Below are 17,172 nucleotides of genomic sequence, written 5' to 3' on the forward strand. Positions count from 1 at the left end.
TATATGATATATATATATATATATATATATATATATATATAATTGTATCTGTTGTTTGGCTTGTGTGTTTGGCTTAATGTTGTGTTAGAATCATTGTTATACTATTATACTTTTTGTTAATATTTTGAATTGATTTTATTTTACTTTTTTTTGTTTTCATTTTAATTTTAGAAATTTTGTTGTATGCATTTGTCATTTTTATTCTCTATTTCTTAAATATGTGTATATATAGTATTTAGTTTTGGTTTAGTTTTAGTTGTTTTAATGCTACACTTCAACTCAAACTAAATGAAAATGAGAAATGTTGTTTGGCAACTAGCTGAATTTTTCTTTATATATTTTGTTTTTATTTCAAGTAATGAAAATGTTTTTAATGGTTTTAGTTAATAATATTAACCTACTTTGGCCGATTTCTATGCAAATGTATTTGCTCATTATTATGTACCATCTAACAGGAATTAGAGATGAGGAGCGTCAGATTCTGGAACAAACAGGATATTTTCAGAGCATTACAGTCGGCGTGGCACCTATCGTCGTGGTGATTGCCAGTGTGGCCACATTCTCCACCCACATGTTGCTAGGTTATGATCTTACCGCTGCACAGGTAGGGTTACATTGCTTGTTTGGAGGTGTAGGCATTACCACAGTATTGATGTACTCATGCACTGACTCTATTTCATTTCTTTTTTTCCAGGCATTTACTGTCGTCACTGTTTTCAATGCCATGACCTTTGCCTTAAAGGTCACCCCATTTTCTGTCAAATCTCTATCGGAGGCATCTGTCGCCATCGATAGGTTCAAGGTGAGCTTCCTCTCCTTCTTTCTCCAAATAGTTACTTCTACCTTTGTCAAGTCTGGTAGTGTGTATTTTGCGTGCTGTTCTCACAGGAACCCTGTTCCTGTAAATCCAGGTATGGTATCATTGAGGTATGTTTGATATGGTCCAGGTGGATGATCTTGGGGAAGTGACTGAATAAGACGGTGAATGGGCCTGTTCTTGATGCAATATTGAAAAGCTCCAGTTGACATCAAACTCACTTCTATCTTTCACTTAATCATGCAGATTATATCTTCGTTTCTTCTGTTTCTGACTTCAGTGGCAGATGACAAAAATCACATGAAGTCCATTTTACATGACTTGGATCATGCTTCAATAAACTTCCACATCAAATGTATTGGAGATAACTGTTATAAAGGGGCAATTTTAGGAAGTTGTTAAAATAGGAAAATGACAGTGGACACAATAAAGAGTCAAATATTATGAGAGCAAAATTATTTCATTTTTTCAAAATTATTTACATCTCCGGATGCTTAACTTCATACATCTGGATCAGGCTCTCTTCCACCTTGTTTTGATTTTTGTGCCAGCATCACGCACGTAACAATAGAGCGCTGCAGTGATGACGTGTGTTTGTAGGCCAACCCTGAAGTTCACATCACCCTTTTTCCTTTGACAGAGATACAAAACGCTCATCCACCAAACGATGCTAACCTGTGGCGTGGAATTAACAGTAGACCAGTATCTGAAGAGCGTAGTGTGTGAACTGGGGAGTAAGTATGAATGAGATCAGAAATATATGGGGGGGCGAGACCATGAAGTGCTTTGAAGGTGATGAGGAGAATCTTGTATTGAATACGAAAACGAACGGGTAGCCAATGAAGTCTGTGTAGGATGGGAGTAATGTGAGAAGATTTCTTTGAAAAAGCGAGAACCCTAGCTGCAGAGTTCTGGATATATTGGAGCTTATTTAATGTTATGTTTGGTAGACCATAGAAAAGAGAATTACAGTAGTCGAGTCAAGAAGTAATGAAGGCATGAACCAGTGTCTCAGCATCATTGATATTTAAGAAGGGACGGAAGCGAGCGATATTACGGAGAGAAGGCAGATTTAGTGAGTGAAGAAATGTGAGGTAGGAAGGAGAGAGGGGAGTCAAAGATTATACCCAGGTTTTTAACGGTGGTGGAAGGTCGAACCAAGATCCCGGCAATGTTAGCATTGTCAGCACAGAAAGGAGCAACATTTTTTGGTGAACCAACAAGTAGTAGATCTGTTTTATCAGTGTTGAGTTTGAGAAAGTTACTGGTCATCCAAGCATTTATATCATCAAAGGGGTCATATGATGCGATTTCAAGTTTTCCTTTCTCTTTGGAGTGTTACAAGCTGATTGTGCATAGATAAGATCCCTGTATTGAGAACTGATATAGAGCGGGGTGTCATCTGCATAGCAAGTTGAAGCCGTGATGACGGATAATGTTACCTAAAGGGAGCATATAGATGATGAAGAGTAAAGGCCCAAGAACCGAACCCTGAGGAACACCGTGAGAGACAGGAGCAGTAGAGGACTTAGCCTGGCGCAAAGCAATGTAATGCTGACGGTCAGACAGGTAAGAAGTGAACCAAGATAGGGCAGTTCCAGAAATACCAAGAACAGAGAGTTGTGAGATGAGAATACTGTGAGAGATAGTGTCAAAAGCAGAGGAAAGATCTAACAGAATTAAAATGCTAATGGCGCCTGAGTCAGTGGCCATAAGGAGGTCATTGACAACCTTAAGAAGTGCTGTCTCAGTGCTGTGAAGAGTGCGAAATTTAACCAAAAACCCATTAAAAAACATTGACTTCAAGACGATTGAACCAGAAGTGCTAAAATACAAACTCGTCTTTGGTTTTGGCCTGCAAAAATATATCATCCCTGCAGCACACTTAAGTGATGCATTTCAAATGGTCAGCGGCAAACAAAATCCAAATTAAGATTGTTGCATTACAACCCTGGACATGCTTGCTTTGTGTGATGGAACGGCTGCCTCCCTCTAATTTTCATCGACACCCCGTCCCCTTAATCGCCGCCCTTCACCAGGCTCCCGACAGTGTTGTGTGGGTCCAGGAAGGGAGTGTGGAGAGACTCCCGAGCTGCCAGACCCACCGCGCTTAAGGGGTTTAACAGCCCAGCATCCTAGCCCGTCGGCAGCGTCACGGGTGCATCTCCATTCCGGACCATGGGTCCGGCAGCTCACGTCTTCACGCTCCCTGCACATGAACTTGGCATTGCGGTGTGGAGTGAAGAAAAAGACAGATTGCAAAATATGCAGACATCTTCAGTCAAATGAAATAATATAATAGCAAGAAAAGAGACAAACAGCCTCTGTGCACTCTGTTAAATTTAGCACCTCTAAATGAAACAATTGTCCTGCGAGACGGGCTCATTTAATCTGTTTTCTCTCTGTTTTTTCATTTTCCTCCAGAGTTTGTTCATGATGGCCGAGGTCAAGATGATCCGTGAGCTCCCAAGTAATCCTTCCGTTGCCATAGAGATGACTGGTGCCAGTTTGGCTTGGGAGACGGGCGGACACAGCGCCCAGCCTTCGCCTCGCGGTACACCCTATGTAGGCCTTGGAATTAGAGGGTGTCATAAGAAGCGCCGGCAGCGTGACGACCCAAAACATCACGGGATGTTGGAAGAGGAAACGCATGGCCAGCTGTTGAATGATGTGTCTGTAGACATGGCGTCCAGTCCTGACGATCAAGCCCTTCAAGTGCCGACCATTAGCCAACGGCTGCAAAGAACTCTTCACTGCATCGATCTCTCCATACAAAAGGTCTTTGCCTTTCTGAATGCTCATTTGGTTGATTTGTGATGGTAGAGATAACAAGGAATAATCATACTAATGATCATTTCTGTGTTTAAATCTTTAGGGGAAGCTGGTCGGTGTCTGTGGCAGTGTGGGAAGCGGCAAAACTTCTCTCATCTCTGCCATTCTTGGCCAGGTGAGCGATTGTCTGATTTGAAACATAAAAAAAGAGCAGCTGTCCTTTGTCTACGTTAAAGGCATCATGCATTAGATGTGTTCCGAAATCCTCTTATCTGTTACAATGCCTGATGTGTGTATCCCAGATGACTCTTTTAGAGGGGATTGTTGCTGTAAATGGAGATGGCCAATCACAACGCACTGGGTCAGCTGGCCAATCAGAGCAGACTGCGCTTGTCGGAAGGAGGGACTTTGTAGAAAACGAAGCGTTTGAGAGAGGCGGGACATAGAGGACCTACAATAATGTACAGTATTTGAAAAATAATGTGTTTTTTGAACATTAAAGCATGTCAACATATTCTGTTACACCAAATACACCAAATAATGATCTTTAAAAAAGCATCATATGACCCCTTTAATACAAGCTGATATGGAGTTGGTGGGAAAGGGAGAGTTGTGTTGAGAACTGATATAGAGCTGGGTGTCATTTGCATAGCAGTGGAAGTTGAAGCCGTGATGACGGATAATGTTACCTAAAGGGAGCATATAAATGATGAAGAGTAAAGGCCCAAGAACCGAACCCTGAGGAACACCGTGAGAGACAGGAGCAGTAGAGGACTTAGCCTGGCGCAAAGCAATGTAATGCTGACGGTCAGACAGGTAAGAAGTGAACCAAGATAGGGCAGTTCCAGAAATACCAAGAACAGAGAGTTGTGAGATGAGAATACTGTGAGAGATAGTGTCAAAAGCAGAGGAAAGATCTAACAGAATTAAAATGCTAATGGCGCCTGAGTCAGTGGCCATAAGGAGGTCATTGACAACCTTAAGAAGTGCTGTCTCAGTGCTGTGAAGAGTGCGAAATTTAACCAAAAACCCATTAAAAAACATTGACTTCAAGACGATTGAACCAGAAGTGCTAAAATACTAACTCGTCTTTGGTTTTGGCCTGCAAAAATATATCATCCCTGCAGCACACTTAAGTGATGCATTTCAAATGGTCAGCGGCAAACAAAATCCAAATTAAGATTGTTGCATTACAACCCTGGACATGCTTGCTTTGTGTGATGGAACGGCTGCCTCCCTCTAATTTTCATCGACACCCCGTCCCCTTAATCGCCGCCCTTCACCAGGCTCCCGACAGTGTTGTGTGGGTCCAGGAAGGGAGTGTGGAGAGACTCCCGAGCTGCCAGACCCACCGCGCTTAAGGGGTTTAACAGCCCAGCATCCTAGCCCGTCGGCAGCGTCACGGGTGCATCTCCATTCCGGACCATGGGTCCGGCAGCTCACGTCTTCACGCTCCCTGCACATGAACTTGGCATTGCGGTGTGGAGTGAAGAAAAAGACAGATTGCAAAATATGCAGACATCTTCAGTCAAATGAAATAATATAATAGCAAGAAAAGAGACAAACAGCCTCTGTGCACTCTGTTAAATTTAGCACCTCTAAATGAAACAATTGTCCTGCGAGACGGGCTCATTTAATCTGTTTTCTCTCTGTTTTTTCATTTTCCTCCAGAGTTTGTTCATGATGGCCGAGGTCAAGATGATCCGTGAGCTCCCAAGTAATCCTTCCGTTGCCATAGAGATGACTGGTGCCAGTTTGGCTTGGGAGACGGGCGGACACAGCGCCCAGCCTTCGCCTCGCGGTACACCCTATGTAGGCCTTGGAATTAGAGGGTGTCATAAGAAGCGCCGGCAGCGTGACGACCCAAAACATCACGGGATGTTGGAAGAGGAAACGCATGGCCAGCTGTTGAATGATGTGTCTGTAGACATGGCGTCCAGTCCTGACGATCAAGCCCTTCAAGTGCCGACCATTAGCCAACGGCTGCAAAGAACTCTTCACTGCATCGATCTCTCCATACAAAAGGTCTTTGCCTTTCTGAATGCTCATTTGGTTGATTTGTGATGGTAGAGATAACAAGGAATAATCATACTAATGATCATTTCTGTGTTTAAATCTTTAGGGGAAGCTGGTCGGTGTCTGTGGCAGTGTGGGAAGCGGCAAAACTTCTCTCATCTCTGCCATTCTTGGCCAGGTGAGCGATTGTCTGATTTGAAACATAAAAAAAGAGCAGCTGTCCTTTGTCTACGTTAAAGGCATCATGCATTAGATGTGTTCCGAAATCCTCTTATCTGTTACAATGCCTGATGTGTGTATCCCAGATGACTCTTTTAGAGGGGATTGTTGCTGTAAATGGAGATTTTGCATATGTGGCACAACAGGCCTGGATTCTCAATGCATCCTTCCGTGACAATATCCTGTTTGGCAAGGAAATGGAGGAAGAGAGGTGAGCACCAAACAAAAGGAAAATGTAAAGGCCCCAAAATACTAACAGCAAAGTTCTCTTTAATTATTCACTTAATAAAAAGAAAATCAAAATACTTAAGCAATGGTTTACTGTTAGCAAACACCCCAATTTCGTCCGTTCTCCTGAGAGCGGCATTTAGATGAATATGTAAATATGTGCTGCTCGTTTTCCTCAAAATAAACACAACAATAATGACAGCAGTGAGAAAACAGCAGTCAAGAAAGCATCTGATCATAGTGATGTGGATATGTTTGCACCAGTTCTGTAATTCAGCACTACAGTGAAGTTAAGTCACGTCACGTTTGTTTATTAGCAATTTATACAATAGATTGCTTTAAAGCAGCTTAACAGTATTAACTCCTTCCCCACCACCGCTAGCATTTTTGATCATTTTCACAAAAGTTTTAATTGCCCCCAGAATATTTTGTTCTCATCAGAGCCTCTGATTTAAACAAAAAAACCTGTTTTATTCTAGCTTCATGCAGTCTTTTTTTATCAACACTTGAATGTGGGCAAATTTCATGAAAAAAGCAACATTTTGACCAAAAAGCTGCTAAAATCGCGTTTTTGTCAAAGACTACATCTGGATCAGATTCAGAACGATGATCAAAACATAGATGGTGTAGATCGCTTCCATCCTTGCAGGATCCTCAAACACTTCCTGGATCGTCATTTCATTCGGTAACGTTGGGCAGTTTAGATTTATATGCTGTTTAATGTTTGATGATTGTCATTTTACACATGCATCTGCTTACATACGCGATCGCTTGTTTCTGCTTCTTCACCGTGTTTGATCCAGAGATTCAGTGCTTTTTCAGAAGGTGCGTAATAGCGCCTCCTACCGTACACCAGTAAAAACACGGGAAGATGGAAATTTCCGTTAATGGCGGGGAAAGAGTTAAACATGAAAAAACAGTGTCAAAGTCACTTTCAATTAAAATTACAACCTCAGTTTCTACTATAAAGCAGCTCTCCAGTGTGTTCATGAATAAAAGAAATGAACCTTATGTTATGTAATCGCCACAGACCAATCATTTCGAACTTCCGAAACAAACTCCAAATGGACTTCATTTTGGCCTGATTTTGTTCAAATTGTGAACAAATATTCTTCAAAATGATGAGTATCTTGGGGCCTTAATAATGGAACATGTCAGTACTGAGTAATGTGTTTGAGTTTAGTGTGAAGGAGACTAAAGGGCTGAGCGAGTGAAATGGGGCTGCAGGCGAATTAGTGAACTCAGCACGAAGATAAAATGAGCACACATGACCTTGAGCGCTTGTGTTTGTCATTAAATAGCCTCCACATTTTCCTGATATATTAATAACTGTATTGACACCTTACCATAGAAGAGTAAGCACTTTCGTTTTTTTAATGCAGGACATTTTATTCTTCCATGTCTTTTATTTGTCTCCTGCAGGTATCAGGCTATTCTGAGTGCTTGCTGCTTGAGACCAGACTTGGCCATCCTCCCTAATGCTGACCTGACTGAGGTAACGCATCCTACACAAAAATCAAGATCCTCGTAAGCCCATTATGCACTGCATTATTTACACACACTGAATGCATCATTCTGTACTTGTAATGCATTCTTATGTTCAAGGCGGCAGGCCAAAACAGTGAATCTAATCACTATACCAGCAAATGTTCACTTCAGGAATGAACAATATGGCAAAAGTTAGGTGTTTGAAAAAAACAGCACAAAAGGAAATAATATTATCATTTTTCAGACCACAAAAATACAGGTGAAGATGCAATGGAAAACTGTCACATTGTAGGCGATCGAAACACACGATTTTACTCGATGACAACAGAAATCCTTTAGGATCCCAGAAATTTGTTTCAAATGTCAAAATTGTGGCTAAAATTGTACAGTGTGCACCAGGCTTTAGAGCTGAGCTACTAATACAATACTAATACATTGACAAAACACTAAACTCCCCTTTAAATGACGGTATAATCGGGGCCAATCTTTTGAAAAGTGGTGTGATTTCTTCTGTCAGATTGGAGAACGTGGTGCCAACCTGAGCGGCGGGCAGCGTCAGCGGATAAGCCTGGCTCGAGCTTTATACAGCAACAGGGGTATTTACATACTTGATGACCCTTTAAGTGCTCTGGATGCTCATGTCGGAAATCACATCTTCAACAACGCCATCAGAAAACATCTGCGTGGCAAGACTGTCATCTTTGTCACTCACCAGCTACAGGTATTATAATGTCATGCCCGGTGGAGTGAGATTCCTATGAATTTTTCATTCAACTTCCAAAAAAACTGTCCTGTTTCTGTTGTCAGTATCTGGTGGACTGTGATGACGTGATCTTCATGCGTGACGGCAGCATCACAGAGCAGGGCAGCCATGAGGACCTGATGAATCTGAATGGAGACTACGCCGCCATGTTTAACAACCTTCAACTGGGAGAAACACCAATCATTGAGGTCAGAAAACCCCAAAATGAAAACTGTCATCATTTACTCACCCGCATGTCAGGATGATCCTCAAACATCAAGAACCAATGGGGTTTGACTATAGTTGACACATGAGGTTCAAGGAATAAAGATTTTAATTTTTGATGTCGCTTCAGAAGACTTGAATTATACCAGTCGAGTCTGGATGAATTAATTTCACTTGTTTTGTTTTTTTGAGCTTTAAAGTTTTGGGTCCCATTGAATTTTATAACATGGACAACACATCTGAAGCACTCTTCAATTATCTTCTTTTGTGGTCTACAAAATAAAGTCATACAGGTTTTGAATGACACTAGGGTTTGTAAATGATGAAAGAACATCATTTTTGGGAGAACTATCCCTTAAGTTCAAGTCATCATTCTCCTCGTGTTTTTCCAAACCCCGTATGACTTTTTCTTCTGTGAAACACACGTTTTGAATGTCTACACAGCTCTTTTTCAACAGCTCCATCGGTTCTTGCATGATTTTTGCATATGCACAAATGAGATCCAAGCCATGGTGGAGCTTTCAAATCTGTCATTTTGTGTCCTCTCAGGTTCCGAATAAGAACTCTGGGAGTTCCTTGAAGAAACCCTTAGAGAACAAGAAGGCAGGATCTGTCAAAAAAGAAAAAACGGCCAACCAGGGTGATGGTAAGTACGAGTATGCTAAACACAGTAAATTACACTGAGCTCTACTTGACTGAGGCTTTGATTTACCTCACTTCTGTCTGTTTTCTTTCAGGTCAGCTGATGCAGGTGGAGGAGAGAGGGAAAGGCTCAGTGCCCTGGGCGGTGTACAGAGTCTACATCCAGGCTTTAGGAGGGTGGCCCGTCTTCCTCTTCATCCTTGCCCTCTTTGTTCTCAATGTGGGCAGCACAGCCTTCAGCAACTGGTGGCTCAGCTACTGGATCAAACAGGGCAGCGGGGTAAGAGAACATGGGCAGTTCGAAGCAACGGAAAGGCAGAAAGGCTTCAATTCCATGAGACCAGAGTAGAAGTGTTTAAATATTTCATGTGCTTCTGACCTTTACCATTGGTTCGTTTCTTTTCTTTCTAGAGCTGTTACTGTTAGTGTGTCTTCACACATTGGAAATTACATATCACAAATGATCGCCAATTATATTAGTTTTGGCCACAAAACTCATGCACTAAAGTATCAATATTAAAAAAAGTCTTTATCTTGGTCTTTACTGGCTAAGTGTGATACGACTGATCTTTGTGTCATATTCATTATTTCTGTATTAACAAATAAATATTAATTGGATATTTATTTAAAGTCACCATGAAATAAAAATGTATAGTTCTTTTTTTATGGAATTTTGCAGTATTTATAATAAACGATGTATCTGTGCACATCATTATTTTTTTAAATAATGCCCTCAGTCCTTAACCACAAACATTAACTTTGCAACGACATCTCTTCTAGCAACCTGTCACTCACATGAGATTGCAGCAATTAGCAAACAACAATGATCCAATTCATTCTCGGTTGATTGCAACTTCCATTTTAGGCCGACTTTGAAGATTAAAACAATAACTATGTTACATACCATGAACCAACCTCAATGTAAATGGATCGTGTGTGTGTGTGTGTGTGTGTGTGTGTGTGTGTGTGTGTGTGTGCGCAAACACCGCAATTCTATAATTCTACAATTCTACAATATAATATTGAACCTTTTGGTACAACATCCACTGCTAACTGTATTGTTGCATCCCTAATATATATGTACACACAAATGTTCATTCATTACCATGTTCTACTGTATAATGCAATGCGTCTGTGGTTTCTTGCTCAACAGAACACGACGGTGCAGGTGGGGAACAGTTCAGTACTGAGTGAGAGTATGCGTGATAACCCTCTGATGCAACACTATGCTGCTGTCTACACCATGTCTATGGGAATCATGCTCATTCTCAAACTACTGAGAGGCATTATGTTTGTTAAGGTGTGTTTTTACATCATATAGTTACTTGTATAGCGATTATTGTTATGCATGATGGTCTTGCTGTGTCAGAGAATGAGCTCCACGTTTCAGCAGGTGATCTTTTGATTTTTTTTTTTTTTAAGGGTACTCTGCGTGCCTCCTCGAGGCTCCATGATGAACTTTTCCAGAAGATTCTTCGTAGTCCCATGAAATTTTTTGACACGACGCCCACGGCTCGCATCCTCAACCGATTCTCCAAAGACATGGATGAAGGTGGGACCTGATGGAGGGTTAGACTGTAGCACTATCATGAGATATTGGCTACGTTCACACTGCAGGCGAATGTGGCCCAGATCTGATTTTTTTTGCTCACGTTACTCAGATCTGTTTTTCTCATGACAGTGTGAACAGCACAAACCACATGGAATCTGATCTTTTCAATTCTGATTTGTGCCACTTCCATATGTGGTACTAAATCCGATACAGGTCAGATGTTTTGCAATGCGACCGCAGTCTGAACAGTCATATTGGAATTCATGCGACTTTTACGTCACTCTAGATCAACATGTGTCACGATTCTGCACTCATGGAAGTCACCTCAAAGATTTTACCAGTTATCAAGACAATTGCGAAAGGTAGTCAGTGGAAGTACAGTGACGTGTCAGAACTCATACGTATTACAGTGACAACTCTATATTCAAGCAAAACATGAGGGCTCGTATCATAAAAGTTTCAAAACTCTGCTCTCTTCTGTCACATTCTTGTCTTTATTTTTCATATTGCCTGCACATAATTTAGGTGGATTCTGCGGCAGATCACACTATAAATAAATGCATAATTGCTTACTTTATGTCCTCCGTGTTTACTTCCGTATGACGTGTTGAAGTGTTTCCAAGTCCACAGTTTTCCCGCAGAATTGGGCTACTTTTTCACTGTTGCCGCGGGTTGTTTTTCAACTCCGTGGGTTAAAGCGACCCCACTAACACGATGTTTAACTGAAGTGGCATTTAGATGTATTTACACTGCAGTTACAATTGCATAAATAATGTCATGAGATTAGTGTTTTAAACATAATATTTTGGATATCGAAATATTAAATTATTTGTAAAAAAAATGTAATGGTATTTTAAATATGAAATTAAAACTACCATTAGGTGGGTGCAAGTCTGAGTGAGTCACTGAGTCATTTACTCAACTGATTCATTCAAATGTATCATTTAGGAATGATGCAAGTGACTGTCTTTATGAATGAATTTGTTTTTGTTGATTTGTTTAAAAATGCCGATTCATTCAGGAACGAAAAATCTACTGTTGCTTAGTTCTTTTATGGCTTTGTTTGGAACTTTTTTTGTTGATGAAATGGAGCATAGAGAAAAACAGACAATAACCCCTAAAATGTACCTCACAATATTAACTTATTGAACTTTATTGAATGGTTGTGCAAAATTAATATTGCTATCATAGACGATACATATCACACACCTATGGAAGCCCGTTTCCGCCACTGAATAAAAAATAAAAAAGGTAATTGCGACTTTTTATCTCACAATTCTGACTTTTTTTCTCAGAATTGCATGATATAAACTCACAATTGCGAGTTAAAAAGTCATAATTGTGAGATGTAAACTCGCAATTGCGAGATATAAACTCACAATTCTTTTTTTCTCGCAATTCTGGCTATAACATGCAATTGCGAGAAAAAAAAGTCAGAATTGCGAGTTATGTCGCAGTTGTGACTTTATATCTCGTAATTCTGACTTTATAACTCGCAATTGCGAGTTTATATCTCACAATTCTGAAAAAAGTCAGAATTGTGAGATTAAAAAGTCGCAATAACCTTTTTTTTTATTTTTTATTCAGTGGCGGAAATGGACTTCCATACACACCTCTATTTTCAGACAAACTCTTACCTGTCTCACACATCTAAACATTTCCCTGTCTTCTCTCAGTGGACACACGTCTGCCGTTCCAGGCTGAGATGTTCATTCAGAATGTGATTCTGGTGCTCTTCTGCTTGGGTGTGATTGCCAGCGTGTTCCCGTGGTTCCTGGTGGCAGTAGGGCCGCTGGTCCTCCTCTTTATAGTGCTGCACATGGTTTCTCGGGTCTTCATTCGAGAACTCAAACGATTAGACAACATCACACAGTCACCTTTCCTGTCCCACATTGCCTCCAGCATTCAGGGCCTGACCACAGTGCATGCTTATGGGAAAGAGGACGAATTCCTTCACAGGTGAATGCTGGGATATCAGTCTGCCTCACTTTATTGCATATTTCTCCTTAAACGATAAGACTTCCAGCGAGCACGGTTGATGGACTTTGTCTGTGTGTTTTCTCCCAGGTATCAGGAGCTGCTGGATCAGAACCAGGCTCCCTTCTATTTGTTCAGCTGTGCCATGCGCTGGCTGGCTGTGCGTCTGGATGTGATTAGCGTGGCTCTCATTAGCATCACGGCTTTGATGATCGTCCTCATGCACGGCCAGATTCCTCCTGCTTATGCAGGCTTGGCCATTTCCTATGCCGTGCAGGTGAGGGGATATTGTGTAAAATGTTGTTTTTCCACTTTTAAATGGATAGTTCACCCAAAAATGATAATTCTGGCATTTACTCACCCTAGTGTCATTCCAAACCCATAAGACTTTGGTTCTCTTTCTATCTTTGAAACCTGGACTTTCAATGGAGGGACAGAAATCTCTCAGGGTTTCAAAGATTATCCAAAGTCTTATGCGTTTGGAATGACATGAGGGTGAGTAAATGATGCCAGAATTTTCATTTGTTGGATAAACTATCCCTTTAATTCTACATTTTTGTGTGTATAAAGGTATTTTCACTCTAAAGCTTTTGGTGTAGACCAGTGGTTCTCAATTCCAGTCCTCGCATACCACCGCTCTGCACATTTTGTATGATTCTCTTGTCACTTCAGACGTTTGGTGTAGTGCAAATCTGTGAATGAATGTTCTGAACAGATTTCCCATGCTCCTCCCTGAGCAATGAACACTGTGTAGGGACCATGTCAATCGGTACACAGTTCATGCATGGAGCTCTCTTCTAACGAGCTGGTGGTCTGAATCGTGTGTGTTAAATAAGAGAGACATGTAAAATATGCAGAGCGGTGGACCACAATGACTGGAATTGAGAACCACTGGAGTAGATCATGTTTTGTAAAACATTTTTTTTAAACTCTTGAAAATCCTGAAAACAGGCTTGGGATATGGTTCATATAACTTTGCAGTCGTTATAAAAGCAACACAGCCTATTTTCCAGAAGTAAACCACAAATTATGATGTCAAGTGGAGGCAGAACAGCAAATGCATTTCTCATCACTGCTGAGAAAATCCCACATTCTTTGTATCTGTGGCAGAATAATGCAAGTGCCATTCTGTGCATGTTATGCCTTTTGCATGATTGGTTTTCTGCCAAAACAGGTGCCACTAGTACTCACGGCGGTATTCATGTTGATGACGCAAATGTACAATGGTTTAGAGCCAAATATCATAATGTGAAAAGAGATCTGCGGTGAAATAGGGAGGGAATCGAACTCCAGTTTGGACCAAATAAACAAAACAAGTGTGAAAACACTCTTAGACTTGATTGACAAGTGTAGGACGCAGATATTTCCTTTAAATGAGATTTGCAGATTAACTAAATCTATATAAAAAAAGTTACCTAAAAACTAGAATAATGTTAACTGGAAAAAAAGCTTATTTGAAGTACTAAAATAACTATAAACTAATAAATAGTGCTGTCAAACGATTAATCGTGATTAATCGCATCCCAAATAGAAGTTTTTGTTTACATAATGTATGTGTGTGTACTGTGTATATAAAAATGACGATAAAAATAAATAATTCCAAATATATTATATCAGTGATACTAAAATAATAATTGATTGTACGTGGCTGAACATCTCTTTCGTCTCTCACAGCTTACAGGGTTATTCCAGTTTACTGTTCGCTTGGCCTCTGAGACCGAAGCTCGGTTCACCTCAGTAGAGAGAATCCATCATTACATCAAGGTACTAGTCCTGCATCATTGACGATTTCAACTTGACATTAAAAGCTTCTCTTCCAGACGTCTGTTGTCACTCTTTTACGATGAATTCAGAAAGGATGAAGTTCTACCTTTGCTTAGTCACCTCTGTCTGTCTTAGTCTCTGTCTCTGGAGGCTCCTGCAAGGGTGAAAAACAAGGCTCCTCCATCTGACTGGCCCCAGGAGGGTGAGATCGTGTTTGATGGAACGGAGATGAAGTACAGAGACAACCTCCCAATGATACTGAAGAAAGTTTCCTGCTCCATTCGACCAAAAGAGAAGGTCGGGATTGTGGGACGAACAGGCTCAGGTCAGTCTCTTCTCCTTGTGTCTTTCCTCAACAGTTAATATGTTTCATTTTTCTTTTCTCTTTTTATTATAATTTTGTTAAAATCTACAACAAATTCCATCCCACAAATAAATAAATAAATAATACAGAAATACAAATAAAAAGAGGGTCTGTGTGTGGCTCATTCACATATATAATAATGGCAAAAATATATTCTTTATGGTTTTAAATACCTAATAAAGTATATAGTGTGTAATAACAGAGGTTAATAACAAATGTTTATCAAGAAAAAATTCTTATGCAAGTCAGATATTCAACTTATGCTAACTTTTAGAATCAAGCCTTTTATGAAATGACTTTGGATGAAAATAGTATATTATATATATATAAATATTTAATATATAAACATAACGTTAAACATAAACATAATATATAAACATAACACGTTTTTCTGAAATATATAAAATGACTTTCATGGATGAAAATAGAAGGTGAAATCAGAGAAATGATGTATAATAAAGAGAAAAACAATAAATCTGCTTTCTCATCTGTCCTCAGGGAAGTCTTCTCTGGGAGTGGTTCTCTACCGGCTGGTAGAACCGTGTGGCGGCTCCATTAAGATTGATGGTGTCAACATTTGCAACATTGGCCTTGCTGATTTGCGCAGCAAACTGTCAATCATTCCACAGGAGCCAGTGCTTTTCAGTGGTACTGTCAGGTAGGCGGGACCTCATCAGACTTGTGCTGTATCTCAGCTGATTCCCAAAGACCATTTCACACGTATCATGTTAGGGTGTCGTGCATCAGGAACTCATGGACACTAACTGTTCAACAACATCAACACTGAAATGAATCAGCACGGAACTGACTTAAGCTGAATAATGACATCACTGTCTTCTGTAGAGCTTATTTCCATCTTAACTTTACAGGTTTCATAACTGATGAATTTGACAAAATGAACACTGTTATTATCTTGTTTAAATCATTTGAAGCTGCTTTAAAACAATCTATATTGTATAAAGTGCTATATAAATGTGACTTGACATTGGGAAATGTTGACACGAGTCATGCAGATGTGTCTTAATAATCCTGCTTCATATGAATGTATTTATCTGTCAGTTTTCTTATTTAGTCATACATCTGCATTCTGTTTTGTGTTCAGATCCAACTTGGATCCATTTAACCAGTATTCAGAGGAGCAAATCTGGGATGCCCTGGAGAGGACCCACATGAAAGAATGTGTAAGCTAAAGAAAACCCTTCGAAAGTGACACCATGTATAACGTTTACAGGAAGTAGAATTAGTTTCAGGTTGTCCACTCTGTCACATAGCAGCTTGTCATTTTGTCTCTCACACCTAAGGGCAAGTATTTGTCTCCGATGACTTCTTGTTGCTCTTGCCTCCATCTTATCATAGTTTTCCCACGGCTTTGAATCTATGTAATTCATTGTCTCGCATCTCCTCTCTGTTGTTCAGGTGTCTCAGCTGCTTTTAAAGCTGGAGTCCGAAGTGGTGGAAAACGGGGAGAATTTCTCCGTGGGTGAGAGACAGCTGCTCTGTGTGGCCCGAGTTCTTCTGAGACAGTGCAAGGTGAGTTAACAGCCCGACTTTGAGCTTGTCTGTTAGAGAGAGCCGATCGGGATTAGCTGATAACGCAGAACAGACTTTGTCTCATTTAACTGGGTCATCCACTTAGTTTCCTCCCGATTTTTAGATCTTGATCCTGGATGAGGCCACAGCGGCTATGGACACAGAGACCGACTGTTTGATTCAGGAGACGATTCGGAATGCGTTCCAGGACTGCACCACACTGACCATTGCACATAGATTGCACACGGTGCTCAGCTGTGACCGTATCATGGTGCTCAATCAGGGCCAGGTACAGTATAGCAGTCTGATGACTAGTTTTGATTAACTATTTTAGAGTGTGTGGTGGTAGGGTCAGAAACTAACTTTTCCATTAAGGGGCAATATTGCCCCCTGGAATTGATTTCCAGGGCATTTTTTTTTACCTTTGTAGGGGCAATTTTTACAATTACCTTTATTAAATATCAGATACTTAAATGTAACCAATTAATCAATCAATCAATCAGAATGCTATTCATAGCTTTCAGTCACGTGACCGGCTCGAAGACCTAGAGGGCAGAACATCCATAGAACTGCAGGACAAATACTTTTTTGCGCAAATAAAACAAAAATAATGACTTTATTTGTGCAGCGTGTGGCGGCGCACACGCTCGTGTCATGGTACTGTCGTGAACGCGCGTCCACAAGTGATGCAGTAGAGATGAAAATGTGGAATAAAGTCATTATTTTTGTTTTCTTGCGCAAAAAAGTATTCTCGTAACTTCGTAACTTTACAGTTGAACCACTGATGTCACACGGACTACTTTGTCGATCATCTTGGTACTTTTCTGGACCTTGAA

General features: G+C 40.4%; 1 protein-coding gene across 1 annotated transcript in view; it reads left to right on the forward strand.

Annotated features, from left to right (window-relative positions):
* The window catches only part of LOC107670605 (multidrug resistance-associated protein 5-like), a 40,211-nt gene that overhangs the window by 22,427 nt on the left and 612 nt on the right, over positions 1-17,172 (forward strand). The window contains exons 9-28 of the mRNA XM_016463247.1: positions 456-604; positions 695-802; positions 3,242-3,595; positions 3,693-3,764; positions 5,911-6,035; positions 7,475-7,547; positions 8,058-8,261; positions 8,348-8,491; positions 9,057-9,153; positions 9,245-9,429; positions 10,303-10,449; positions 10,572-10,701; positions 12,378-12,660; positions 12,769-12,955; positions 14,353-14,442; positions 14,578-14,767; positions 15,305-15,464; positions 15,909-15,987; positions 16,223-16,336; positions 16,461-16,625. Of these exons, the coding sequence (XP_016318733.1) occupies positions 456-604; positions 695-802; positions 3,242-3,595; positions 3,693-3,764; positions 5,911-6,035; positions 7,475-7,547; positions 8,058-8,261; positions 8,348-8,491; positions 9,057-9,153; positions 9,245-9,429; positions 10,303-10,449; positions 10,572-10,701; positions 12,378-12,660; positions 12,769-12,955; positions 14,353-14,442; positions 14,578-14,767; positions 15,305-15,464; positions 15,909-15,987; positions 16,223-16,336; positions 16,461-16,625 (3,056 nt within the window). The remainder of the gene's footprint in view (positions 1-455; positions 605-694; positions 803-3,241; positions 3,596-3,692; positions 3,765-5,910; positions 6,036-7,474; positions 7,548-8,057; positions 8,262-8,347; positions 8,492-9,056; positions 9,154-9,244; positions 9,430-10,302; positions 10,450-10,571; positions 10,702-12,377; positions 12,661-12,768; positions 12,956-14,352; positions 14,443-14,577; positions 14,768-15,304; positions 15,465-15,908; positions 15,988-16,222; positions 16,337-16,460; positions 16,626-17,172) is intronic.

The sequence above is a fragment of the Sinocyclocheilus anshuiensis genome, unplaced genomic scaffold, assembly GCF_001515605.1.
Source record: "Sinocyclocheilus anshuiensis isolate Anshui unplaced genomic scaffold, SAMN03320099.WGS_v1.1 scaffold140, whole genome shotgun sequence".
NCBI lineage: Eukaryota > Metazoa > Chordata > Actinopteri > Cypriniformes > Cyprinidae > Sinocyclocheilus > Sinocyclocheilus anshuiensis.